This window comes from Nyctereutes procyonoides, unplaced genomic scaffold (genome assembly GCF_905146905.1).
Source record: "Nyctereutes procyonoides isolate TBG_1078 unplaced genomic scaffold, NYPRO_anot_genome, whole genome shotgun sequence".
NCBI classification, from domain to species: domain Eukaryota; kingdom Metazoa; phylum Chordata; class Mammalia; order Carnivora; family Canidae; genus Nyctereutes; species Nyctereutes procyonoides.
The window spans coordinates 6888080-6915736 of NW_026575121.1; the positions used below are offsets into that span (position 1 = coordinate 6888080).

At 39.7% G+C, this 27657-nt stretch overlaps 1 protein-coding gene across 3 annotated transcripts; it reads right to left on the reverse strand.

Moving 5' to 3' along the window:
* Positions 1–12744: 12744 nt before the first annotated feature.
* On the reverse strand, positions 12745–26435 carry LACC1 (laccase domain containing 1). 3 transcript variants are annotated; one of them, XM_055336131.1, is made up of 7 exons: positions 26190–26435; positions 24433–25052; positions 23228–23409; positions 22317–22482; positions 19696–19921; positions 18448–18608; positions 12745–17243 (listed from the first exon to the last, which is right to left on the reverse strand). In XM_055336131.1, the coding sequence occupies exons 2-6, from the start codon at positions 24992–24994 to the stop codon at positions 18449–18451; spliced, it is 1296 nt and encodes a 431-aa protein (XP_055192106.1). In that variant the 5' UTR covers positions 24995–25052; positions 26190–26435; the 3' UTR covers positions 12745–17243; position 18448. The 3 variants fall into 3 exon arrangements, with proteins under 3 accessions (XP_055192106.1, XP_055192107.1, XP_055192105.1); XM_055336132.1 differs by having other exon boundaries at positions 23228–23406; positions 26185–26435; XM_055336130.1 differs by having other exon boundaries at positions 26185–26435.
* Positions 26436–27657: the final 1222 nt, after the last annotated feature.

Sequence of the window (27657 nt, forward strand, 5' to 3'; positions counted from 1 at the left end):
GAAGAAATGTGGTCTGTCTACACACACAATGAATCTCGCTGCCTCTTGCCTATATGATAACCCCTCTCTCTTGCATCGCCAGTTTTCTCTCTGCTGCATCTTTGTTCTTTGCTCACAAAAATGGAGTCTTCTTTCTCCAATTTTAGAAAAATCAAAGCTTTTCTTCATCACAGCCCTTTCTAGGTACTGCTCATTTTCTGTTTCCTTTTGTTAGCAAAGTACTGCAAAGGCATTGTGCACATTTACTCTCCCTTTCTTCTCCCTTTCTTCCTTTACTCTCCCTTTCTTCTCCCAATCTCTCAAGTGGACTCCTATCAGGGTCCCCTCCATTTCAACAAAACTAGTATTTCCTTGGTCACCAATTAACTTCTAATTGCCAAATTCAAGAGTTGATGCTTGGTCTAAGCTGACTGTCCTCCTTTTTGAAATACTCTCTCAATTCGACTTCCAGAACACTACACTCTTCTGCTGTATTGTCCTTCTACCTCAGTGACTATTCCTTCTTGATCTTTTCTGAATCCTCCTCAGTTTCCTACCTCTAATGCTGGGATGTCCCAGGGCTGAGTTCTCAGACATTTCTTCACCAAGTACATTTATTCTCTACATGATCTCACTCATCTGTCCTATGGGTTTCAGTACCACCTATATGCAGATGATTCCAAAATGTCTCTAGTCCAGGCCTTCCCTGCCCATTCTTTCTAAAATAGCACTCTCTCCTGTTATTTTCTTAATTATTTTTAAAATCTATTCTCTTAATAACTTTCAAATATATAATAGTGTGTTACAAACGATAGTCACCATAATGTACTTTAAATCCTTGGGACTTATTTATAACAAGTTTGTACCTTTTGACTATCTTCACTCATTTGGCACTCACTATCTTCACCCACCTCTGGCTATCACTGATCTGTTCTCTGTATCTATGAGCTTGTTATGGGTTTCTTTTTGGCAGGGAGAGGTTTGGGGTTTTTTTGTTTTTGTTTTGTTTTGTTTAGATTTCACATATAAATGAGATCATATAATATTTGTCTTTTTCTTATTTCACTTAGCAAAATGCCCTTGAGGTCCATCCATGTTGTTGCAAATGGCAAGATTTCCTTCTCTTTATGGCTGAGTAATATTCCATTGTGTTTGTGGATCCTCTTTATCCAGTCATATGCTGATAGACACTGAGGTAGTTTCTATACCTTGGGTATCATAAATAATGCTGCAATCAACATAGGGGTACATTTATCTTTTCAAATTAATGTTTTTGTTTTCTTGATATAAATACCCAAAAGTAGAATTGCTGGATCATATGATGGCACTATTTTTTTTTTCAACCACTCAAAGACTTTTATTATAGCACATGAGCTGGAACTGATGGGGAAGGGTAGTTGTAGTGGGCAACCACTGCTCTGATTAGCATCAGACGTCATTCTGATGGCCATGAATGTGACAAAGGTGCCACCACTCTATATCATGGTATTCCCAATGTCACACATCAGCTCCCAATCCTGCATTTGGACTCCAAGACAGGAAAAAGTGCCAAAGAACAACCCAGTCACTATGCCCACTGCTCAGCCCATCATAAAGCCCATCTTCATGTGATAGAAGCAGCTTGGCTGGAACTGCCCTTAGGGCTCCATGGCTACTGGCATCTCACTAGAGGCTCCAGTTGCTCAGTTTTGGTGGCTGTATTTTTAATTTTTTGAAGAAGCTCTATAGTGTTCTCCACAGTGGCTGCACCAATTTACATTCCCACCAACAGTACACAAGGCTCCCTTTTTTCACATCCTTGCCAACACTTGTTATCCTTGTTATCTCTTGTCTTTTTGATAATAGCCATTGTAACAGGCATGAGGTGATGTCTCTTTGTGGTTTTGATTTGCATTTCCTTCGTGTTAGTGATTTGGATTAATGATGTCATTTTCTATTCTCTTTCTCTGCTTTGTTTCTTCACAGGAATTGCTTTTTAGCAGTGATTTTATTTTATATATCTATTTTTGTATTTGTTTATCATCTTCCTTCTAGACTAGGAAGTAAACTCCCTGGAGAGCAGGGACGTGGTCTTGTTCCTTGTTGTATCTCTAGCACCTCAACAGCATGTGGTAAGGTGTACATTAGGTACTCAACAAATATTTGTCAAGTGAATAATGACAAAATTCATTTTTTCAAATTGTTCAACACCAATCTCTTTTATGTAACAGTGATACGCAAGCAATAGCTTTAGCTCTCAGAGTGGGGTTACAGCAGGATGCCTGAGTTATACACAGCCTGCTAGGATGAAGGGTGATGAGCTGAGGTGCACAAGTAAGGGGCCCCTGTACAGGGGTAGCAATTCTAATTGTGTCCAAATCAGGGATGACAAATCCAGTCCAGTCCAATGCTGGTGTTAGTTTTAGGGTGGAGAAACAATGGGATGGAGAGGCCTGAGCTGTGTAGGGAGACAGCTTTATAACTATCAGGTAAACAGTGTAGACTGTAGGTCTCTAAATAGAAGAAAAGGTTACCCAGGAAAACTATCAGATGTTCTGAAGCAAAAGAAAATGTGCTAATCCCACAGGAGACCTACCACCTTAATGCCTGTTTAATTTCATGCTGGATCATGGCTGCCTGCAGATGGCTTCATGCTCAATCCAGTATCAGATGTGAGATGAACTGGGGCAGATATTGTGGAAAATATAAAGATAAATAAAATTTCTACCTTCAAAGTGCCTGTAGACTTACATAAGATGATAAGAAACACCTAATAAAAATAAGAGCATTATATAACATGTAACCTGCTCAGCAGAGCCATGGAATCATAGCAAATTATATCTGTAAAGAGGCTATTTCTGGATTGTGTTTAAATATAGAACTAGTCTCTTGAGTATGAGAAAAAAGAACAATTTACCAGTCACAAATCTCTTCATCTGTAAAATGTAAGCTTTAGACAGTATTCTTTATGTTTCCCTCCAGATCCAAATTGCTATCATTCTTAACTCACATCCATGTAGCTCTATATGCATATGCATATTTAGATAGATAACAAAATCTCATTAATTTGGACTTTGCTAATCTGGAATTTATGATCAACCATCAAAGTGAGCCTAGTTGAATTTTAATTTTGTTCTAATAGAGACATCAGCAGCTTGTTCAACAAACAGTATAAACAAATTATAAAAGGAATGCTCACAAAGTTTAAAGAACAAACTGTTTTCAAAGCATTCGGAACTCCTATTTGTGAACAAATAGCTGAAGTGGACATCAGCCATTTGGACTAGTTTTTTGATATACTTCATACATATCCCTGGGCCAGGACCTAATGGACAGAAGGGGGGTAACAGCAGTTCCCTGACTCTCACCTCCATTCAGAGCATAGAAGTCAGCTTGATTTGACTGAAAGAGAAAACAGAGGAAATTATACCTAGGACTATGGCCTTGCTGCTTATCCCTTGAGCCTCCTATGTATTTCTTGTTCTGATAGTAAAAAGTGCTATGCAAGTGTACATCAGAAGGGATGTATTATTTTTTAATTTACAGGTTATTATGTAAAATCCATTCACTTGGAAAGATTTATCAAATGCCTACTGTGCAGGAGGCACTAATACATATCCCTGTCATATGACGGATTTTTCAGTGCCACGTGTCTATTTGTCCATAGCTCTTGAAAATATACTAGAAGATTATCTCATTATTATACAGTTAATTCTAATGGAAATTTCAATTATATTGCCTCAAAAGGCTGCATGTGGACCTCACAGGCAAGTGGGATTGTTACCAAAAATAGTAACTAAGGTGATTAGGAATATAAAATTTAGCAACACTTTTAGGTTGAAGGTCAGAAAAGCAGAAATTCAGAATGAGATGCAAATTGAAAAAAAAGGAAGGGAATAGAAAAAGAGATCATGGAAACCATATAACTAGAAATCTTCATTATAACTCAGAAAAATAATAACAAAGTGAATCATGAAGAGGAGGTGGATATGGGAAAGCAGGAATAGGAGTCATACAACTTATCAACCACTCTCTGTGGCTGAGTCAAAAGACAAATCAAGATAGGGCATGATCTTCAATCTCCTTTGAACACATTGACGTTGTTTCCAGCTCAGTGTCTTTCCTAATGCTGCTCTCCTCATCCGCTGCCTTTTTCAGATACCAGTTATTCTTTAGAGCACTGCTGTAATTCCAGTTTTACCTTAGTATAGCCCTCTCTAATTCCTCCTTCTAAAAATGATAGCCACTCTCTGAATACCTCATAAAGCTTTGTAACATTGAAGTTTACTACTAAATGGTTCTTTAATAAATGTTGAGTTCTTCTGGGTTAGACTACAATTTTCTTATTTGCAGGACTCATGCCTTAAACCTTTTAATAACTTATGAGCTTATGAAAAAAAGTCTTACAAGATATAAAACTTAAATCACATTAATTATATATTTAATGAATTGCCTTTATTGAAAGTAATAGTGAAGGAAAATGAAACTATTGTGGAAAATTTGGGATGTGTGGTCCATATACACAATGTACTTAACTCCTTAGAAGACATCAAAGAAGCACTAAAATTTTTTTGACTGACATACTGATTGATGAATGCTTTTGTATACACTTTTTCTTTACTGTGATCATTCATTCTAGTCTATATGATTGGCTTCTCTATTTTAAAGAATGAATGAATGAGGGCAGCCTGGGTGGCTCAGTGGTTTGGTGCCTGCCTTTGGCCCAGGGTGTGAACCTGGAGACCCGGGATGGAGTCCCACATCAGGCCCTGCATGGAGCCTACTTCTCCCTTTGCCTGTGTCTCTGCCTGTCTATCTCTCTCTCATGAATGAATAAATATTATTTATTAAAAATTATTTAAATAATTTTAAATAAAATCTTTAAAAAAAATGAATGAATGAATATATTTATTTATGACACACAGAGAGAAGCAGAGACACAGGCAGAGGGAGAAGCGGGACTCTATCCTGAAACCCCAGGATCATCCTCTGAGCCAAAGGCAGACACTCAACCATTGAGTCCCCCAGGCATCCCATTCTAGCCTATATGTTAATAACACATGAGGCTGATTAGTGCAAATAATCAGATAAGCCGTCCTTAAGTAAACTCAAGACATTCATCACCCCCCAACCCCAAAAAACCTGCGTGGCTTCCTGTATCCTCTTATTTAATAACATCACATTCACCCAGTGACCTAAGCCAGGAACCTGGTGGCCACTTAGCATTTTCTCCTTACTCTCATATTTTATTCTTCACCTAAAGGTTCTGGAACTAATTCCAATTTGTACGGAGAGCAATTTTCCCACACACCACCAAGCAATTCTCAGACACCAGCTAGGTGTCCTATAACTCAACTCAGTCTGACACTACCTGAAGAGAGTGTCACTTCTCATGCCAGTCCCAAGTCCAGGTTGTTGCAGTTAGCTATAGATTGCAGGGTCCCACGACCTCTCTCCTCAAGTTTTGATTAATTTGCTAGATGGCTCACAAAACTCACAGAAACATTTCACCTAGTAGATTAGCGGTTTATTATAAAGAATATGACTCAGGAACAGCCAAATGGAAGAGATGCATAGGGCAAGGTATGGAGAAAGGGCAGGGAGCTTCCATACTCTGGGTATGCCACTGTTCCCAAATCTCCATGTGTTCACCCATCTGGAAGTTCTCAGAGCCCCATCCTTTGGGGTTTTTACAGAGGCTTTATTACATAGCAAAACTGATTAAATCATTGGTCATTGACCATTGGTGATGGATTCAACCTCCAGCCCCTAGCCTCTCCCCCTTTTGCTGAGGTCAGGGATAGGAACATAAGCTCCAACCCTCTAATCATTTCTTTGTTTCTCCTGGCAACCAATCCCATCCTTTGGTTACAGTTTTCCCAAAGCCACCTAATTTACATAACAAAAGACACCTTTATGGCTCTCATCACTTAGAAAATTCCATGGGTTTTAGGAGCTCTCTACCAGGAAAAGGGACAAAGACCAAATATATTATTTCTTATTATAAATCACAACATCATATTATCGAATTCTGTTGGTGCTTTCAGATCCAGCCCTGCCTCTCCTTCAGCACAGTTTTTACCTTGGTTCAGGCCTTAATATTCCCACTCAGGTTCCATAGTCATTTCCTCACTGGTTGCCTTGTATCTGGTCTCACCTTTTCCTAAGCCTTACCACATACAGCTTGGGGTGATCTTTCTAAAATGCAAATCTATTTGTGTCATCTCCCTTCCTAAATATTGTAATGACTTTTAATGTTTTGAGGATAAACTCCTAACTTCTTTGCATGTCATTCAAGGACCCTCAAAATCTGGTCCCTATCCTTCTTTTTAACATCATTTACCTATGTACATACCTTCTAACCATGCTAAAATTGTCAGACTTTGAAATGCCATGCCATTTCATCTCTCTATAAAACCATCTTTGACTTTGTATCCATTTAAACTATTTGAATTACCTCCAGACCTAACTCAAGAACCAATTTCTTTCTTGACCACCCCTGCAAGGCTGATACTTTGGTCACTACTTGGCCTAGTAATTGCCTTCAATTTGTTCATATACCTATTTTACCAACTAGATCTTTACTCTCAGGATAGAAAGAGACATAGCAGATTCTGGTATGGAAATAGAGTACATAGTTTGGTATTTCATATATTAGCATCATCATAATAATCATTCAAATGTTTGCTGAACACTGGTAAGTCAATGATGAGTTTATAAGAGAAGGAATTTCAGGGATGAGAAGAGCAGGAACAAAGTAGCAGTGAACCTGTAGTAGAGGGATCCCTGGGTGGCTCAGCGGTTTGGCGTCTGCCTTTGGCCCAGGGCGTGATCCTGTAGTCCCAGGATCAAGTTCTGTGTTGGGCTCCCGGCATGGAGCCTGCTTCTCCCTCTGCCTGTATCTCTGCCTCTCATTCTCTCTCTGTGTGCATCTATCATAAATAAATAAATAAATCTTTAAAAAAAAAAAAAAAAAAAGAACTTGCAGTAGGCTGAGACCAGGCCAAAGTGTTGTTTTCCTGACATTGTGAAATTTCAGGTTTTTATAAAGGGGCTAAACGTGAGGGAAGGAACCAGTTTGAACAAACATTGACTCACTAAGTAAAACATGAAATGAAACAGAAAATAAAACTGATTGCATATTCAAACCAGTTCTCAACATCTGAGTTTGAAAAAAAAAATGTCTAAGAAGGAAAACTGAATGGTTACCTACAAACTACCTAGAAATGTCCTTGCCAACCTGAGGGCTTATGCCACCTGGTGGCAGTTTAGGCAGTTTACCCAATTTTAGATTCAACTCTTTAAAGTAGTATGAACTATTCAGATTTGTACCTGCAAACCATAGCACAGTCCCAGGAATAGAGCAGCTACTTAAACATTTTTTGTTGACTTGATGAAGGAATTGAATGTATAAGTCGATGATTAAACAAGGCAAAGCTCTGTGGTGAAAAGAGCTCAGACTTGAGGATCAAGAAAATAAACATACAGCTCCTAAGAAAGTCACTAGGTCTCTGGGTCTTAACCCTGGTGTCTGTAAAATCTCTAAGTAGATTATCAGATAGTATCATTATTGACTTTATATTGGCACTTTAGTATGCTCATCTGGAAAAAAGATCACGTGGTCAAAGTTGATATGTAAAAATCCCTTAACATTATACTATTTGATTTTTTTAATAAGTATAAATGGGAAAGGGGAAAAGTCCATTGTCAGGCAAGAGTCACAGAAGAGATAGGATACTAAGCATATTGGAATTGAAAAAACAGGTTAGGGGGATTTAGAAAGGGCATGTGTGTGTTTAAGGAGGTATGAATAACTCTAAAATGGTGTAGGATGAGAAGACCATGAAGATCATCTATTTTGCAAATGAGTGTGTGAACATACTGGGAGGAGAGAATGTGTTGAGAGTAAATGGCAGGAAGCATTAACATTATTAAAATCTCTGTAGTCACTTTTAGGTAGGAGCTTGAATTCAGACAAAATTGTTTCTTATGATTTGATACCATGGCTATTTTCCAGATTAAAAAGTTTGACATAAATTTAGTTACGGGGGGGGGGGGGGGGTGGCGGGCTGGCAGCGGTAGACAAGAGACTAGAAACAGTATACATTCTTGAGTACATATTGCCACCCAGTGGATGAACGTGGATGACACACAAAACATTTATAAGGAGAGACAAAGGAAGACATTAAGAGGTTGTGACCATGATGCTAGTGTTAAAGCTTTGTTTACGCTCAGTCAAGGCCAGGTATCATAGGTGATCCAAACCTGAATCACCACTCTTTTAGAACGCCAGACTAGATTTTGAAAGCATTAAAAACTTTAATATATTATGAGTACTTTTACCTCTGCCTTAGATACTAAAGTCTCATTAATGCTGATGAAACATGTCCATGAATTTCCAATAAAACAGGTCAGAGATACTTAACTTACAATAAGGCAGAAAGAGGGTTCTCAAGGCAGAGATTAGAGATTCAAATCTTGATTTCCCAGGGTGCTAACAGCTTTGTTACAAAGTCTAGAATCAATTACATTTTTGGCATAATAATCTTGACTTTCCTTTCATCCGAAAGGAGATAAAGACTTATTAGAGTAGGAATATACAGAGATAATGGGTGGAAGTTGGGTCATTTATGTATTGAGGGATTTCCTAGTGGTTCAACTTGGAGGGGCACAAAAATATCCTTCTCATCAGACAACTCCATAAGAATCTTACGGTATTCTGTTGACAAGTCTAAACCTATGTACTATGTTTTCTAAAAGGAATAATAAAATTCGTGCTATTGTGGGGTTTTTTTTAGATTTTATTTATTTAAGAGAAAGAGAGAGAGCATGAGCAGGGGGAAGGGCAGAGGGAGAGGGAAAGAGAATCCTCCAGCATACTCCCCACTGAACCAGGAGCCAACACAGGGCTTGATAGCAGGAACCAGAGATCATGACCTGAGCCAAAGGCAGATACTTAATTGACTGAGCCACTCAGGTGCCCCAAAATTCATGCCATCGTCATGACTTTAGAAGTCCAAGGAAAACTAATCTGGGGCTTATTTCTTACTGTTTATGCCGTATCCACATCAAGAGATTTATCCATTCACTTAGAACACCTCTAGATAGGGAGCCCAGTTACAAATGTGCTTCTTCTTTGTCTGGGATTTATTTATCTAACTCTGCTTATAAGCTAATAAATTAACCTATTACTGTTTCATGGACGTTGGCAGAAGACATGAGATGCCTGAGTCAATGATAAAAGACTTCATTATTCATAATTAGCAGGTAGGATGAACACTACATTTTAGTATTCCCTAGCTGCCCAAGTCCCAGGGCGGCACCAGAGAGTAACTCATGTGCATTCTTGTGTACACAGGTTCATGTTCTGAGAAAGAATACTGAACTTGGGGAATCTACCACTTTTATAATAAGTGGTAAGGAAATATGCCTTTTCCGATGGGATCAAGTAATGCCCATTTGGTCCAAGTTGGGAGGAGAAGCAGCTTTAAATTTTGATTAGATTGGACTCAATATTCTCAAATTTACTATAAGTTGGAAAGTCTAATGATGGGTTAAAAAAAAAACATGACTGAAAACCCTAAGACAGATCTCTACTGCAAATGTTCTTTCTTTACACTGCATTAATATAACATTATTTAAATATTTAATTAAATGAAGAGATAAAAGTAACTGTATCTTTATAAAAGATATAAAAGTCCTTGAAATTGGCTTTGAAATGCACTGAAGCCTGGTCCTAACACTCCCACCTGTTATTCTAATGAATTGATTTGGGGAGTTTTAAAGATTTTTATTTATTTTAGAGAGAGAGTGCACAAGCAGGGAGAAAGAGGGGAAGAGAGAGAATCTCAAGCAGACTCCACCACATCGACCACAGAGCCCAAAGTGAGGCTTGATCCCACAACCCTGGGATCGTGACCTGAGCTGAAATCAAGTCGGACACTTAATCAACAAGCCACCCAGGCACCCTTGGTTTTGGGTGTTTTTAAAACTTACCAGGTATTCTATTAATATACCAAGGTTGATACTGCTCTAGATATAGTGTCCACAAAAACAAAACAATTTTGCTACTTTACTTTCAAATATGAATAAAGCTATTGAAAAGCTATTTAATTTTCATGGAAAAGACCTTCCTGTTTGATCTTTACCGTCATAGTGATTTGATTAAATGGTTGTAGTAATTTCATTAACAAGATGTAAATTAATAAGTTCCATGAGGTGAGGCACCAGAACTCTTATATAAAATATTAAAATATACTATTACAGAAGTGGAAAAAAAGCAACAGTTTTGCAAAATACATACTGGTCCCTAAAATATAGCATTCCTGTAACAGACATGAATTTTGGTGGTAATTTGAGGTTTATATTGTTACATAAGTTGGAAACTGGAATTCTAATATTTTTAAAGAAACATGACTGAACACTTCAAAACAGATGTTTTTTGTTTTGTTTTTTAAAGATTTTATTTATTTATTCATGAGAGACACAGGCAGAGGGAGAAGCAGGCTCCATGCAGGGAGCCCAATGTGGGACTCAATCTCCGGCCTCCAGGATCACACCCTGGGCCGAAGGCGGCGCTAAACTGCTGAGCTACCCGGGCTGCCCCAAACAGATGTTTTTAAAAATGGCATTAATGTAACACTACTTAAATTCAACTAAATATTTAAGATAGAAAACTATTTAGCAAAAAATGACAACACACACACTCCTGCCCAAATGGTTTATTATTTTTACCCTTTGACTTTGTATTGGATCATGAAAAGATTCCTTCCCTTCTCCCTTTTTCTTTCCTTTTATAGATATAAGTGATTACAATTGTTAATCTTTGCTAGATGTTAAAAATATGAAGATGAGTAAGACCTGGCCCTTACTCTGATGGAGTTTACATTTACTAGTAGACAAGTAAACAGACCAACATTTAAAAATCAGTACACTGAGGAAGCCAAGAAATGATGTACAGGATCTAGTGAGGAAAACGATCAAGGAAAATGTTCTGGAAGAGATGACCACTTTGCTTGAGTCTTAAAGAATGGTCATAAGTTATTCAAGAAAAATGAGTTTGAGAATTATGCATACAGAGCCAGCAATAGGTACAAAGCCAGGAGGCAAGAGAAAACATTACTATGGAAGATAGTAAGACCTGCTGTGAACCCAATGATACACCAAAAAAAAAAAATTGTTTTTAGATATAGCAAAATCTTGTTAGATGGTAGATGGTAGACCTTTGAACATTAACATGGCCCCTCACCTTGCCAAACAGAACAAAATCTGAGCTTCTATATATGACCTGTCATAGTACTCACTGAGTATATACTACCTTGATAACTGAATTTTGGTCATATCTCCCTAAGGAACAAAGGAGACACTAGAATGCTATATTCATTCACTTAGATGTTTATATGTCTTTGGTGCTACTTGTTTTCTAATTTAGTAGAAAGCTTAAGTGAAGGTAACCTTAAACCTAATTTGACTTCTAGCCAGTCTTTGAATGCAAATCAGCCTTTGTGGTCTGACCTAGCTTAATGGTATATTCTAGGAAATGAAAGAAAAAAAAAAGAATGGCTAGAATATGTGATACAGAGTGAGGAGTGGTAGAAATTGAAAGGTAAGCAGGAGTGAGATCATAATAGCACTTATAAACGTCAGTGAGTAGGCCTTTATCTTGGAGACAGTGGAAAAGCCATCAGAGTGATGTAAAAAGATCAGACTTGCATTTTAGATCAATAGCAGTAAAAGAAGGGATTCAATGAAGTACTACTTAGAAGGCTGCTCAAATGATGCATGTGAGACATGATGATCTGAATATCTGGCAGCTGAGATAGAGACATAGGAACAGAGGATAGATTTACAAAGTCAGAAACATTGGAAAAAGAAGAGGTGAAGGAAAGGGAGACATTCAGAAACATTCTAAGATTTTTGGATGGGCAACTTCATGAAAAATGACTTATCTGAGATATGACATGAGAGGAGAATAAATTTTGGAGGGAAAATGGGAAGTTGGAGGATATTGTTTTGAGGGGCCCACAGAGTATGTCCAGTAAGGAACTTTATATCCAAGTCTAAATATGTACTTGAAAGTATAAAACTCAAAGAAGTTACCTTATGAATATGAAACATTAATCATGAAAACAAGGATGATGGGGGGGATAAGAAACAACTCTAAAACGTGCTTAATGAAAATAAGGAATAGAAAAGTATGTGTAAGATATAAACTGAAGCAATGTGCAATGCAAGACTAAGAATTAAGAAAATGTAGGATATTAAAAACTCAAAACTTGTTACCATGAACAAATCTATTTTCTACAAATGTTTCTCATGAAATGAGAGTACTCTTGTTGTTAGAAAGGAATTTGACATTTTGAGTTTAAGAGTCTGCTGGAAATTTTAGTTATTTAATAAAATACAGACACCCAGCCTTCTGAGAATAAAACAAAAAGCCTGCTCCAGATACAGAAAAGGACATAACCGACCACTGGCACTTGGCACAAGGACATGGGAAATACGATGTAAGCATTTATTTCTCCCTAAGAAAAATGCATCTAAGGAGAGCATGAAAAGTTTGTCTCCACAATATTGACATGTGATCATCATGAGTCCAAACTAAATGTGTTAATCTAGTAGTACTGGCAGATTTTATGTCCTTCACTAAGCAAAGATCTAGTACAGAATAATGCATTACTTGCAGTAGCTGCCCCATCTATGAAATTACAAGCTTAAAAACACTGCCTACGATGGAAATGTAGGTGCTCTGGACCACAGTTCCCATAAACATACACAGGAAGTGTATAAACCATGATTCTCATTATTTAATGAACAATTTACAAAAACTTCATTAAAAAAATCTATAATCCCACAGCATCCAATGTGTTTTGTGTGATTTACATTTGGGGCAAAGAAGCTATGTATCATATATAACACATATACATTTCTTGCTTGCCATTGACCATGAACACTGAGATCCACACATACACACACACAAACATATAGATAACTGAGCAGTGCTTCCTTGAAAGTGCTGGACTTCCACAGACTGGTGGCATTCTTTAAGAGTTCACATAAAAAGTAGGATGGATATATTCTAACTTTAGGACAACCAAGTGAAAACCATATCAAATCCACTTTGGTATATAAAATGATGTGCTTTATTTGCAATTGACATCTTACCCTCTAGCTTCTGAATCCATGGCTAATGTTTGTTTTTGTCATGTGTGATAGAATAAGCTTCTGTGAATTTCTCCCCAAAAAATCTACTTATAGAAAAAGAGTTACTAGAGATTCTGTAGATTAAGGTAGTTTTAGGTGGGTGAGGGTTCCTAAATGCTTTTATATACTTGAACATTATATTGAATATAAAGTAAGAGTAATACATTCATTAACTTTAAATGCCCCTTTTTTCTTTTTTTTTTCCTTCAGTACAATATAGAGAATAAACTGGTTCAACTTTATATCAAGAAACAGAACAAAGCTATTTGTAGACATACTGCCTCCTACTGGAAAGATCACTTTTTTGTTTTATAAAGCACCAGAGTATACCATATGTAGTCACTATGCTATTATTGACAATTTAAAATTACAATTAAAGTTTAGTTTGATACTCAGTACCTCCAAAAGAATCATGTCATGAACTCTCACCTGACTTACACACTTAATTCCTCTTCTTAATAAAATGACAACCATTATTTCCTATATGCAGTTAGCAGCAGTGCTTAAATCGAAACAAAACTTACTAAAAATAAAAATCATCATTGTGGTTGTACCTCCTAAGTCCCAGAAACCTACATATAATAAAGGCTGGGAGAGACAGAGATCTTACAGAGATGATAACATATGATTACTTAATTACCTAGTCATTCTGTTTCTGAGTTACTGAATCAATATTTTCTTTTTTTTTTCTTTTAACATTTATTTGAGAGAGAGAGATCACGAGCAGGGGGGAAGGGCAGAGAGAGAAGCAGACTCCTCACTGAGCAGGGAGCCTGACAGGCGACTCAATCCCAGAACCTTGGGATCATGATCTGAGCCAAAGGCAGACGCTTAACCGACTGAGCCACCCAGGTGTCCTGAATCAATATTTTTCACTCAGTAAAACAGCAAGGAGATTTTTCATTAAATATTCCAGAGCAGATAATCCAAAATCACAGATAATCAAATATAATTTTTATTTGGTTTTAGAATGTTTTGGTTCATAAAGTGAAATACAGCCACCTAATACTTTTTTTTTTTAAGATTTTATTTTTTTGAAAGAGAGAGAGTGAGAGACTGAGAGCAGGAGGAGGGAGAGGGAAGAGGCAGGGGCAGAGGGAGAAGCAGAACCCCTACTCAACAGGGAGCCAGATGCAGGGCTCCAACCCAGGATCCTGGGATCATGACCTGAGCTGAAGGCAGAGGCTTAACTGACTGAGCCACCCAGGGGCCCCCATCACCTAATATTCTCATAAATTTATAAATTTCAAACAAAATAATGCACAGTGAAGAACTGGAAAATGATCAGCCTTTGTTAATGTGTGAAGTTATCCTTAATCTTTATAATTATCACTAAACAGAAAGATTTTTTGTACAAGTTTGAAATTGTTGTCCTATGCTTTGTGTTTATTTTTTTATTTTATTTTTTTTAAATTTTTATTTATTTATGATAGTCACACAGAGAGAGAGAGAGAGAGAGGGGCAGAGACACAGGCTGAGGGAGAAGCAGGCTCCATGCACCAGGAGCCCGATGTGGGATTCGATCCTGGGTCTCCAGGATCGCGCCCTGGGCCAAAGGCAGACGCTAAACTGCTGTGCCACCCAGGGATCCCTATGCTTTGTGTTTAATGTCTTCCCTCAACTGGAAGAAATTAGGTATTTTATTTAAATTTTATACTGAGCTACAAGTTGCATAAAAGAATTCAACTAAACAAAGTATCAGGTTGTGGCAACCTTAGAACACAAATCACAGTATTGAAATTGCTGTTTGCCACCTTTCACTAGATATTAAACATCTGAAAGGCTACAGACTGTATTTTTTTTAACCTATCTTAGTATTTCAACAATATTTTGGCTGAAGGTATGAGTGGATTATACTAACAGAAAGTTGAAAATAAAATTTAACTTAGATACCTTTAATTAACTACAAAATCTGAAATGAGATTTTAGGTCACAAGATACGGGTTCAAATCTTACCTTACCACAAATTGTATGATTTTAAGCTCCACCTCAATCAGACTGTTTTCTCATCTGAATAAAAAGAGTAACAACTCTTTTGACTGACCTATGTATTTCATGCCCTATGTATTTCAGAGTGGCTATAAAGGTAAAATGAGGTAATGCATATAAAAAAAAGTCCTTTGTAAATAACCATCAAATGTAATTTTCCACTATTCTACTACATGTTCATGTAAGAAACAGATGTATAAGATGTTTTAAGATGCAATGTAATTACTCACATTAAAAATACACATCACATATACCATTTTCTCCCAAGTGAAAATAACTTGACTCCTCTCTTCAGCCTACAAATATACTTAGAAGTACCGATCAAAAACAAAACAAAACCCTCCTTTAAGATAGAGCCCCCAGTGCTTTATTTTCTCTAGTAAGTATTATCAAAGATGAATGGACACCTATGCATCCTCCTCCTCCTCAATGCACTGAAATCAGAGTCTGCCACCATTGCCTATAGAACAGTTTTGATATGGTTAATTCACTGGTTTCTTCTCAGTATTCATTTTATTTTATCTCAGAAAATTTCTTGTACCTTGTATCTCTGGAAATTCTGAGTACCTCTCACATCCATATTGGCTCATTTCTTCAAATTAAGTATATTCTGTTTTTTCCCTTATTTCTAATGATTCACCCTGTTGTATGTATGTGTGTGTGTTTACTGATTCAGCTCATTTTTCAAACGTAGGTATCATACAAGGTTTCACCCTTGAACCTCTTTCTCACCCTGTAGGTTTGTCTAGATGATTCAGCTTGTTACAATGGAATCAGGGCTCATCTCCGTATAGCCAACTTCTAAATCTCTTTCTCCCAGTTCCCACCAAGATGCCAGGTCTGTATTTCTAGTCATTGACCAAATACTTCCTTCTTGATATATACTTTAGTCTGCATGTCAAACTCATTATCCTTCTCCCTTTTCCCAAACATCTTTCTTCCCCTTTTTGGTGTTCTTAGTAGCCAAGCAAGCAGAAATCTTCGGGTCATCATTGACTTCTCCACTCTTCTTCAACTGTCATCTTCATGAAGAGGATCTAACTGATTACAAGTCTGAAATATCTCTCCATCCATTCTCTTCCATCTTAATTTTCACTTTCTTCATTTAGGCCTCGTTTTTTCTTTTTTAAAATATTTTGCCTCTTAACGAAGTCTCTGCTTTGGTCTCTCAATTCAAATCCATCCTGTTACATATGACGCTAAGGAAATAAAAACACTCCCCTACTATTTATGCCTACCCTTTGCCTGGAAAATCAACTCTAAACTCTTTGACATGGCATTTGAGACTAACTAATCTCTTTCCAACCTGTTTTTCTAGTAACTTCTGCCTACACCCTTCTCTCTCTAGAACATGTTACACACTTTAAATTTCATGCTTGGGATCCCTGGGTGTCGCAGCGGTTTGGCGCCTGCCTTTGGCCCAGGGCGCAATCCTGGAGACCCGGGATCGAATCCCACGTCGGGCTCCCGGTGCATGGAGCCTGCTTCTCCCTCTACCTGTGTCTCTGCCTCTCTCTCTCTCTCTATCATAAATAAAAAATTAAAAAAAAATAAATTTCATGCTCTAGTTCATGGTGTTGTTCCCTCTACCTGTTACAGTTGTTCTTCATTTGTCAAAAGCCTGTGTATCTTTTGGGCTCAGTGATCTATCACTTTCTCTACAGCACTTTCCCTACCCTGCCTTCCAAATACAATTAACCCTTCATTCTTCTGTACTCTTCCACTTCTATCAAAATTAAAGCATTATAAGTATTTATCTCCTCCACTGCATTAGACTCAAGGGGAAAAGGTCTTATGCATTTTGATTCACTTATGCTTCACACAGTGCCTGACACATAGGGGGTAACCAGTAGGTACTGAACAGACCTATTCCTGATTTATGTAGTAAACAGAACAAACTTTAAGAATAATCCTCATCTAGGTTTTGCTAGAATCAAATAAAAGTCATTTGGCTTTGGATAATAGTAAAAATATACCTAAAGATGAATTATCCATTGCAATCCTTTCAGTTTTAAGTAAATCATATAGCTAATTTCTTTCTTGTCAGTTTAGAAGGAGGCAGGAAACAGCTGTATAAAAATCCAGTCAAGTATCTGTAAAAATACATAGAAAACAAATGTAAGACCCTTACTAATACTATTACAATATCAAGGTAAGGATCATTAAGTCTACTAAAGTCTTTTCTATATTGAGTCAAAGACATTGTGAAGATTAAAAATAATATTAATTCAGTTAAGAGTAAACTTAAGGAAAACTAGATGTATGCTAAAGGGTCAGCACTAAATCACTATTCATTGGATGTCTTTGCATAAGTCTAAGAAAAATCATCTGAAACAAATACTAATTTAATGAAATTATACTCAATCTTACTCTGTGACTATAGATTAGGTATCAGTAAATTACAGCATGTGGGCCAAACCTGCCTGGCGCCTTACCTGTTTTTGTAAATAAAGTTTTATTGAAACACATACTCATTTGTTTGTGTTGTTACTGTCTGCTTTTGCTCTACAATGGCAAAGCTAAGTAGTTGAGATAGAGACTGTATGTACCACAAAGCCTAAAATATTTACTATCTACCCTTTAAAGAAAATTGGCCAACCCCTGTTATGGATAATCAGTTAGAAATTTAGTTGAAAACCAAGCCAGTTTGGATATGTAAGGACTTTTTATTATCCTAGATTTAGAATCTTTATACAAAGATTTCTTCTCAAAAATCAAAAGAATAAAAAAAGAAAGGTACAAAGATGTTATGATAGGAAATATACTGATGTCAAGTACATAGGAGATAGATGGTATACATACAGGATACCATACATATTCTTTTTTAAAGAATAAATAATTTTATTTTTATACATATATGCTGGCCTGATCATTCTTCATTAGTTAGGAAAAGGAGTGGCTATTCTTTATATTAGAGCATGTTCATAAAAATTAAGTTTTCTAGGGACGCCTGGGTGGCTCAGCGGTTGGGCGTCCGTCTGCCTTCTGGCCCAGGGTGTAATCCTGGGGTCTCGGGATCGAGTCCCACATTGGGCTCTCTGCATGGAGCCTGATTCTCCCTCTGCCTGTGTCTCTGCCTCTCTCTCTCTGTGTGTGTCTCTCATAATAAATAAAAAAAATATTTTTAAAAATTAACTTTTCTATTTCTATTACTCCACTGAAAAGCAGAAACTTAATTCTTCCTACAAGAATAAAGGGGTAAAGTTAAATATAATTAATTATTTTTTAAAATAAGGGGAGGGAAAGTTGGAAACAGGGAAAAGGGGAGAGCTAAAAGGAGAGAAAGAGCCTACTGACCTCATTCTCTAATTGATATGAAGCCAATCTGTGTACCAAAATTAAGGCCATCTCGGACATGGGAGAAAAACTTGTCAGGATGGCAAGATGTACAGAGGTTAAGATCTCGGTTCAGGTCCTGAATATTCTGTGGTAGAATTCCTCCTCGTTCTAGAAGAATCCTTAGGATAAAGATTTTTCGAAAGACACTTAGAGTTTATTTTACCACTAACCAAAGCAGTTAAAAAAATATATGGATATTGGCATAAAAGAATTCTGGGAGAGATCTGCTTGAAACAATGCAAACTGGTTTTCAGATATAAAACATGAACAAGTCAGGAAATCGTAGATTTTATCACTTTAATCACCTAAGTTCATATATGAACTATAAAACCTTCCATATTGTCTGGCAGACATGACCTGGGTCCAGAATTTTATAATCAAACTCAAGTACTTATTTAGAAGAAACTTCTAAAGTTACCAGAGTATTGCAGATAAGATTCATTTGATTCAGATAGAGCATGCTTTTTATCATTTGGCCCTCCCATTTCTTGTCCTATTAACAGATTTTTCACAGATAAGTTGCTTCTCCATAAACACTTTACAAACATGAAGTATGACTATAAATTAATGATACTAATTCCACAAGTCACATTTAATAATCAATTTCAATCCTTTCTACTTATGTGCTAAGTGAGGCAGAATCTGGGCAAGGTTTTGCTGACTGGAATCGAAACACAATTCAAATCAGGCAATTTTCTTTTGTAGAAATGACAAGTAACAGCTATTAATAGCAAAACTTCATAATTCAAAATTGCAAGGGAGCACTGAAAGATTGAAAGTGACTACATGCTTATATTGTCTAACATTTTTGCTAAAAGAATATATTCCTCTAATTAATTACAGAATAAAAATAACCATCTTCCGGATAGTTTATTATATTTAGATTTTAGCTGAAGAAGGGCTACGAAGCACATGGCAACTTTTCTATATGAAGTTTAAGTAGATCTCTCAAAACCAAATGCCAAATATTATCTTCCTTCACTTTTAAGTCAATAAGACATAACAGGAAAATTTCTGTTATTCAAACTTAAATGAAAATAGGTTTCCTAATCAAAATAAGTTTTTGTATATATGTGTACATCAGCTACTTATTTATGTACCACTTCAATTTTTCTTGGAGTTACTAATTATTGTCTACAATAATTTTCATTTTAGAAACAATAAGCAATATCTAAACTTTCAGTTCTGGAATAAAATCAAACATACCTGGTGGCTTTACGAATGTCAACATAGGGATCTGGTGAATCAAATAACCGTACACATTCAGGATCAAGATTATGAAATTCCTTTGCTGATTCCCTTGGCAAAGTAAAACAGCAAGGTCCTACTGAAGGTCCCAGTACAACAATGATGTCTTCCAGACTACAGCCATATTCTGTGACCATAGCATTAACTGTAGCCATAGCAACACCTAACAAAGTACCCTTCCAACCTGGTAAATAGAAAGAAAAAGAGGTAAGGGAAGTTGAAACATTTCACAGTAATTTATTTTCTAACTTAAAAAATGAGCAATTTATGTATTCTTCAAACCCCAGGAATAGCAAATCACAAAATCAATTAATTAAGCTATATAATCAATTAACTAAAATACTCATTTATTTTTAAAGATTTTATTTACTTATTCATGAGAAACACAGAAAGAAGAGGCAGAGAGAGAGAAGCAGGCTCCCTGCAGGGAGCCTAATGTGGGACTAGATCCCAGGACCCCGGGATCATGACCTGAGCCAAAGGCAGATGCTCAACCACTGAGCCCCAGGAGTCCCAAAATACTCGTTTTTAAATGAGGTACACTATGCCAAGCACCTGATATAGGAAAGATATTTAATGGGAGATTCTTCCACTTTCTTTAAAAATATTCTACACTTTCAGTTTCCACTGAGATTATACCTTTGTAGTGTTCTCTCTCTCCTTCACTTTATTTTCACATTTTTAAAAATGGGGTGGGGGAATAAATAACATAAAATTTGCCATTCTATTTTCAAATGTATACTTCAGTAGTGTTAAATATATTCACATTTTGTGCAACCAAGCTCTAGAACTTTTTCATCTTGTAAAGCTGAAACTCTATACCCATTAAGTACAACTCTCCCTTACCCCTACCCCCTCCGGCCCCTGGCACCCACCATTCTACTTTGTTTCTATAAATTTAACTACGTTAGATATTTTATGTAAGTGGAATCTTACAGTGTCTTGTGACTGACTTATTACATTTAGTGTAATGTCCTCAATGTTCTTTTTTTTTTAATTAATTATTTATTTATTTATTTATGATAGTCACAGAGAGAGAGAGAGAGGGGCAGAGACACAGGCAGAGGTAGAAGCGGGCTCCATGCACCAGGAGCCCGACGTGGGATTCGATTCCGGGTCTCCAGGATCGCGCCCTGGGCCAAAGGCAGGCGCCAAACCGCTGCGCCACCCAGGGATCCCGTCCTCAATGTTCTTATTTAAATAGGTGTCAAGATTTCCTTCCTTTCTAATGCTAAATAATATTTATATCACGTTTTGCTTATATATTTATTCATCCATCTATGGACACCTGGTTTGCTTCCACCTCTCTGCTATTATGAATAAACCTGCTATAAGCACAGGTGTGCAAATATCTTGTCACAATCCTGCTTTTAATTTTTTTGGATATATACCCAAAAGTAGAACTGCTGGATCATATGGTAATTCTATGTTAAAATTTTTGAAGAACCACCATACTATTTTCTATAGCAGCTGCACCATTTTACATTCCCACCAATTGTGCATCAGGGTTCCAGTTTCTCCACATCCTCACCAACATTTGTTATTTTCTTTTTGTTTTTTTTTTTTTTAATATGAGCTATCCTAATACGTGTGAGGTTATATCTCATTGTAGTTTTGATATGCATTTCCCTAATAGTGACATTAAGCATCTTTTCACATGGTTGTTGGCCATTTGCTTATCATGTTTGGAGAAATGTTTATTCAAGCTCTTCATCCATTTTTATTTGGGTTATTGCTTTTTTGTTGTTGTTGAGTTGTAGGAGTCTTTTATATAGTCTAAACATTAACCCTTTATCCGATATATGAATTGCAAGAATTTTCTCCCTCTCTATGGGTTGCCTTTTAGCTTTGTTGACTGTGTCCTTTGATGCACAGTTTTTAAATTTTGATGAATTCCAATTTATCTGTCTTAACACAGCATCTAAAAATCCCTATCTTTGGAGAATAGTTAAAGGCACTAGACCATAACATATTAAACTAAATGCTGTGTTGCTTTGCTTGCTTTTTCTTACCTCCATACCTTTACTCAGGATGCTGCCCCTTCATCTTCATGAATACCTTTCTCCAGCACGTCTTATCTTCCTATTCCCCATTGCTTAGACTTCAAAGGTTTTCAATCAGAGGCAGTAACACTTTGGAATGTTTTGAAAAGCATCAAGGGTTTTTTGTTTTTGATTTGTTTTTGGTTATTATAACTGGAAGAGCTACTGGTATTAGAAATTTTGAAAGCCAAGCAAACTGCAATATAAGATTATCTTGTCCAAAATGTTACAGAAAATGCTGAGAAACACTGGCACCTAGTCAAGTCCTACAACAAACTCCTCAGGAATCATCCTGGGGAAAAAAAAAAAAAAAGGAATCATCCTGGGTACTGCTTCCTTTGGGAATTCTACTTTGATTCATATAACTCAGGTACTGCTTGTATCTGCTCCTGTAATAAAAATATGCTGGCTCTACTCCTATTTATATACTTAATACCATGTAAAGTAATTAACTGTCATGCCCACCAGAAATAAATTATAATTTTTCTTGTACTATAAAACTGGTAAAATCCTAAATGTGTAATTAAATATACTTACCAGAATGGGCAACCCCACATGCTTTTTTGACAGGATCAGCAAAAACAATTGGCATACAGTCAGCACCAAGAGCTGCTATTGTGACTCCTCTCTGATTTGTGGTGATTCCATCGTAAGATTCGGGTTCCTTCCTTCCCATAATCCAGACGTCATTGGCATGATCAGTCTAATACCAAAGATGTTTGAGAAAAATATTTTGAAAGTAGAATTTCTCATACCATAAGCTTTTTCCGAAGATGTTCTTTTGTACAAAATTATATATCCAGTATAATATTACTAGCAAGCATTAAAAATATTACTTCTATATATGGTAAAACATCAAATTTACTTGTCATTTAACTTCTGATATTGTAATCTCTGCATATTTTACTCCAAGGAAAGCAAACTTTAACACTTAAAAATTTAATACAGTCCATCATGAATACCTCCTACTAGAGATGAAGAAATCTCCACCTGTAGCACTTTCCATATAGTACTATTTATGGAAAGAAGTTAATTACCAAATTAAAGATATTTTTTATTTTTCCTGACCCAAATAAAGCTAGGACTCTGTAAGAAACAAGGCATCAGTAATGATCCTAGTTCCTCCTAATGTTGATTTAGAAAATAATGGCTTTTTTCTCTCACCATTCTGGAATCTTCCTTCTAAATCAAAAAGGGTAGTGCTACTATACTCTGAGAATTAACTGTACTTTTAGACACAAGGAACTTCAGGTAAAAGATGTCTGTCATAGGATTGATTTTTAGACCATTAGTGTACAGATCTAGGAAAAACAACCATAAGCATTATCCTAAAAATTTGGGATAAAACACCAGATGCAAAAGTTAAATAGCTTGTTTCAAGTCCATGTAGTCATTAGCACAGTCAAGAATATACTTTAGATCTTCTAAAACGTGAAACAAAATTTTACCTTTATTCGGTAAAATTTCTCCACGTTAAATCCAGCAGCATTCCCCAACCTACGCAGATTTTCTTGAACCACCACCTTGGGATCTCTCCGTTTGGAACTACTGAAGAGATTGAATGAACTAAGAGTTGGGATGTAAGATATTCCACCTGTTCTTGTAGTAAATCCATGTAAAAAAATATCTGCTGAATAGAAGTAGTAAAGATTAAAAATAAACCATGCAAAAGACTATAAAATGTTACAAACCCTCCGATTTCTACAGCTCCGTGTACCTCCATGTGTTCTTGTTACACATGACTTTGTGTTTGCTTTACCTTCCCCATGGGATTATTGCTCTTCAAAGAGTATCCTCTGTCCCACTTGTCTTTATTATTCCTAACAGCATATAGCCCACGGTAAATATCGTTTAACCAAAGAGTAACATTGACTATTTAAAATTTCATTCTTGGGGATCCCTGGGTGGCTCAGCGGTTTGGCGCCTGCCTTTAGCCCAGGGCATGACCCTGGAGTCCTGGGATCGAGTTCCACGTCGGGCTCCCTGCATGGAGCCTGCCTCTCCCTCTGCGTGTGTCTCTCCTTCTCTCTCCCTCTCTGTATCTCTCATGAATAAATAAAATCTTAAAAAAATAATAAATAAATAAAATAAAGAAAATTTCATTCTTCTGTGAAGGTGCCAATGAGTTAAGGTATCAGAATTTTTAAATAAGAGATGTTTAGTGGTTTAGTGTCATAAATCTCTTTTTAAAGGAAGGCCGGGGGGGGGGGTTTGTCTTAAAGCTGAATTTGCATAAAGAAAATTTATTTATCTAGGGGGGCTTTGAAGGGACCATCCCTTGATATCCCTGACCTCTCATATTAGTGAGCTCATAAATCTTATAGTTGGGATGGGGGGGGTGGTTGAGGGGCCTCAGCAGTTGAGCGTCTACCTTTGGCTCAGGGCATGATCTCAGATTCTGGGGGGGGGGGGGGGGTTGTGGGGTGGGAATCAAGTCCCACATCAGGCTCCTTCCACCTGGAGCCTGCTTCTCCTCCCTCTGGCTGTGGTGTCTCTGCCTCTCTTTCTGTGTCTCTCATGAATAAATAAATAAAATCTTTAAAAAAAAATTCCTATAGTCTACAAGAGAAAGGTGGGGAAAAAAGGTGAACAACCTCTAAAGCAAGACTGTTTCTTCATGTATATAGTAAAAACAACATGGTGTTCAACATACCTGAGATCAACGGAGATGTGATAATGGTCAACTCTCCTTTCAGTGCTGGCAGACTTCTCAAATACGTTTGTATTTCATTCTGGATTGCTTCTACTTCTTGAGCTGTGATCATGCTTACTTCAGTGGATTGTTTCAAAAGACCTCCCCTCGAAGTCACCTGTAAGTCTTCAAACTCAAAATTGTAAACACTGGTGAAGAGTTGATCAATAAAAGCCTTCAGTAACGTCTTCCGGTGCATGGATACAATTACCTTAATGCTGCTCAAATTTTTTTCATCAATTTTTTGCTTAATAGTATACAAAGAGGCAGCCATACTAGGATTGCTAACAGTCTCAAATTCTCTCAAGAGAGTTGATAATCCATTGCTTCCTTCTAATTCACAGTTATTATGTGCACCATCCCTTTCACAGCTGATGTTATTGTAACACATTATGCAAAGAAACTTAGCCTTGGCAGCATGGTGGAATCGGACAGTGTCCAGTGTCTTCAGCAAGGCTTGATGACTATTTTTCTGAGAGTTAAACTGCAAACCAAAGAAATCAATCAACACTGCTTCTGCCATCCTTCCACAAAGGTACAAAGCCCTTCAAAAATGATTTCTGCGCCTCCCAGGAAATCACCTGTAAAGAAAAATTAGCCGAAGAACGCAAGGTCGTATCAATCTTCTTATAGTCACGACAGAAATTTGTACCTACGTTTTTTTTTTTTTTTTAAACAGGATTTTTTTTTAAATTTTTATTTATTTATGATAGAGAGAGAGAGAGAGAGAGAGAGAGAGAGAGGGGCAGAGACACAGGCAGAGGGAGAAGCAGGCTCCATGCACTGAGAGCCCGACATGGGATTTGATCCCGGGTCTCCAGGATCGCGCCCTGGGCCAAAGGCAGGCGCTAAACCGCTGCGCCACCCAGGGATCCCTGTACCTACGTTTAAAAGAAAAAGTTTCACTGATCTAAAAAAAAAACATAACCTGGGTGGCTGGGGAATCCCTGGATGGCTCAGCCGTTTAGCACCTGCCTTTGGCCCAGGGTGTGATCCTGGAGTTCCCCAGATCGAGTCCCACGACGGGCTCCCTGCATGGAGCCTGCTTCTCCCTCTGCCTCCCTCTCTCTCTCTCTGTCTCTCATGAATAAATAAATCTTTAAAAACATCTTAAAAAAATAAAAATAAATAAAACCATAACAAAATAGTCCATTATTTGGCTTAAGAGAACCATGAGCCCTGAACCATCTCTTAATTCACTTCTCAGGAAAGTGATTTTGTGCATCTTTCCAGCAGAACAACAGTTCCAGTTTCTGCGTGTGATTCTTTTTTTTTCTTTTTCTTTCTTTTTTTTACACAGCAAATTCTAAGTAGGGAATTACTGGACTTAGACAAAGTCCTGCTTTCTAATTACAGGGTGTCAATTTATGTTACAAGACATCATTAATCCCGACGTGACCGGCATGTTGGGTCCCACCTCTTCCTAAGAAATAGGTTCAACGGAGCTGCCCCGAAAATGCACGCTTTTAAGGGGGAAAAGGCTGAGACGACCCCGGGAGCCCAGACGCGCGGCCTCCCACGGCTCCCGCCACAGGGGGCGCCGCCTCCCCCGCCCGGCCGCGACCTGCTGACCCGCGGACCCGCCGCCCGCCCCCCCCCGCCCCCTCGCCGAGGACCCCCCGCCTCGGCCCCGAGGGAACCCGGAAGCGACGAGCGCCGCGCTCGGAGCCCTGAGCCCGACCCCGCCGCGCCCGCCCCGCCCTCCTCACCCACCTCACCCGCCGACCGGCCACCGGCGCCCCGCCCGGCGGGAACTCGACGGCTGCGGCCCCGCGGCTTCGGAGGGCCGGGCCGGCCGGCGCCCCGCAGGGAAGGGCGGGCGAGTTCGGGGGCCCGGCGAGGCCGCCCTCCGCCGCCCGGTGGAGGGAAGAGAAACAGGAACAGAGGCTCGTAGCCCGAGCGAGCCCCGTCAGCTAGCGGGGGCCGGGGCGGGCCTGGAGCGGGGCCTGGAGCGGGGCCGGCGGGCGGCGAGCCCGGGAGGGGGCGGGGCGAGGGCGAGGGGGCGGGGCGAGGGCGAGGGGGCGGGGCGAGGGCGAGGGGGCGGGGCGAGGGCGGGGCGAGGGCGGGGCGGGGCGGCTCACACGCCCGCGGGGCTTCTGACGTGCTGGCGGGCAGGTGAGGGCGCCGGGCGGCTGGAAGGAAGGCGGGCCCGTGAGGGGGCGAAGGGGCGAGGGGACGGGCCCGGGAGGGGGCGGGGCGGCGGGCAGGTCCGCGGGAGGGCCCGTGAGGGGGGGGAAGGCGGGCCCCTGAGGGGCGGGGCGGCTGACTGGCCGGCGGGGCTTCCGACGGGCTGGCGGGCAGGCGAGGGGCGCCGGGCGCCTGGAAGGCGGGCCCGTGAGGAAGGGGGAGGGGAAGGGGGCGGCGGGCTGACAGGCCTGCGGGGCTAATGACGGGCTGGCGGGCAGGTGAGGGGGCGGGCGGCGGGCGGACCCCTGAGGGGACGGGGCTGCTGAGGGCGGGCAGACCCTCGTGAGTAGCCGGGCGGGCGGCGGCCGGGCCCGTGAGGAGGCGGGGCGGCTGACAGGCTGGAGGGCAGGTGAGGGGGCGGGCGGGCGGGGGGGCCGCTGAGGGGGTGGGGGGAGCCGGGCGGGGGCGGGACGGCGGGAGGGCGGGCCCGTGAGGGAGCGGGGCTTCTGACAGGCCGGCGCGTGGGTAAGGAGAACCGGGCGGCGGGAAGGCGGGCACGACCCCGAGGGGAGCAGGGCGGGCGGCGGGCGGCGGGCGGGCCCGCGAGGGGGCGGGGCGAGTGACGGGCCGGCGAGGAGGTGGGCGGGGCCGGCGAGGAGGTGGGCGGGGCCGGCGAGGAGGTGGGCGGGGCCGGCGAGGGGGCAGAGCCCGGCGGCCTGAGGGCGGGTCCGTGACCGGGAGGCGGCCGGCGGCTGACAGGTTGGCGGGCTGGTGAGGGGAGCAAATCGCAGACGACCGTTTGCTTCCGGATGGCAGTCCTCCCCGCCAGCCCGCTGCCCCAGCCCTCGAGGGCCAGCAGTGCGGGCCGGCCCCTTGGTTTAGCCCCCGGAGCCCATCCATCCTTGAGAACCCGCTCGTGTTAGCGCTTGGAGACTCGCCCCATCCAGGGTTCCAGTAATCGGCCTCCGGGGTGGAGTTCGTTTGTAGTTCTTGGTGTTTTTTGTTTTTTGTTTCTTTTTTTTTTAAGTGCGGTTTTTGTCGTCGTTGTTCCCAGAAACA

Coding starts and splice junctions, on each gene's coding strand:
- LACC1 (XM_055336131.1), bottom strand. CDS start 24,994: ATGGCAGAAGCAGTGTTGATTGATTTCTTTGGTTTGCAGTTTAACTCT. Junction 22,483..23,227: donor AGAAATTTTACCGAATAAAG/GTAAAATTTTGT, acceptor CTTTGGTATTAG/ACTGATCATGCCAATGACGT. Junction 19,922..22,316: donor ATGTGGGGTTGCCCATTCTG/GTAAGTATATTT, acceptor TCTATTTACCAG/GTTGGAAGGGTACTTTGTTA.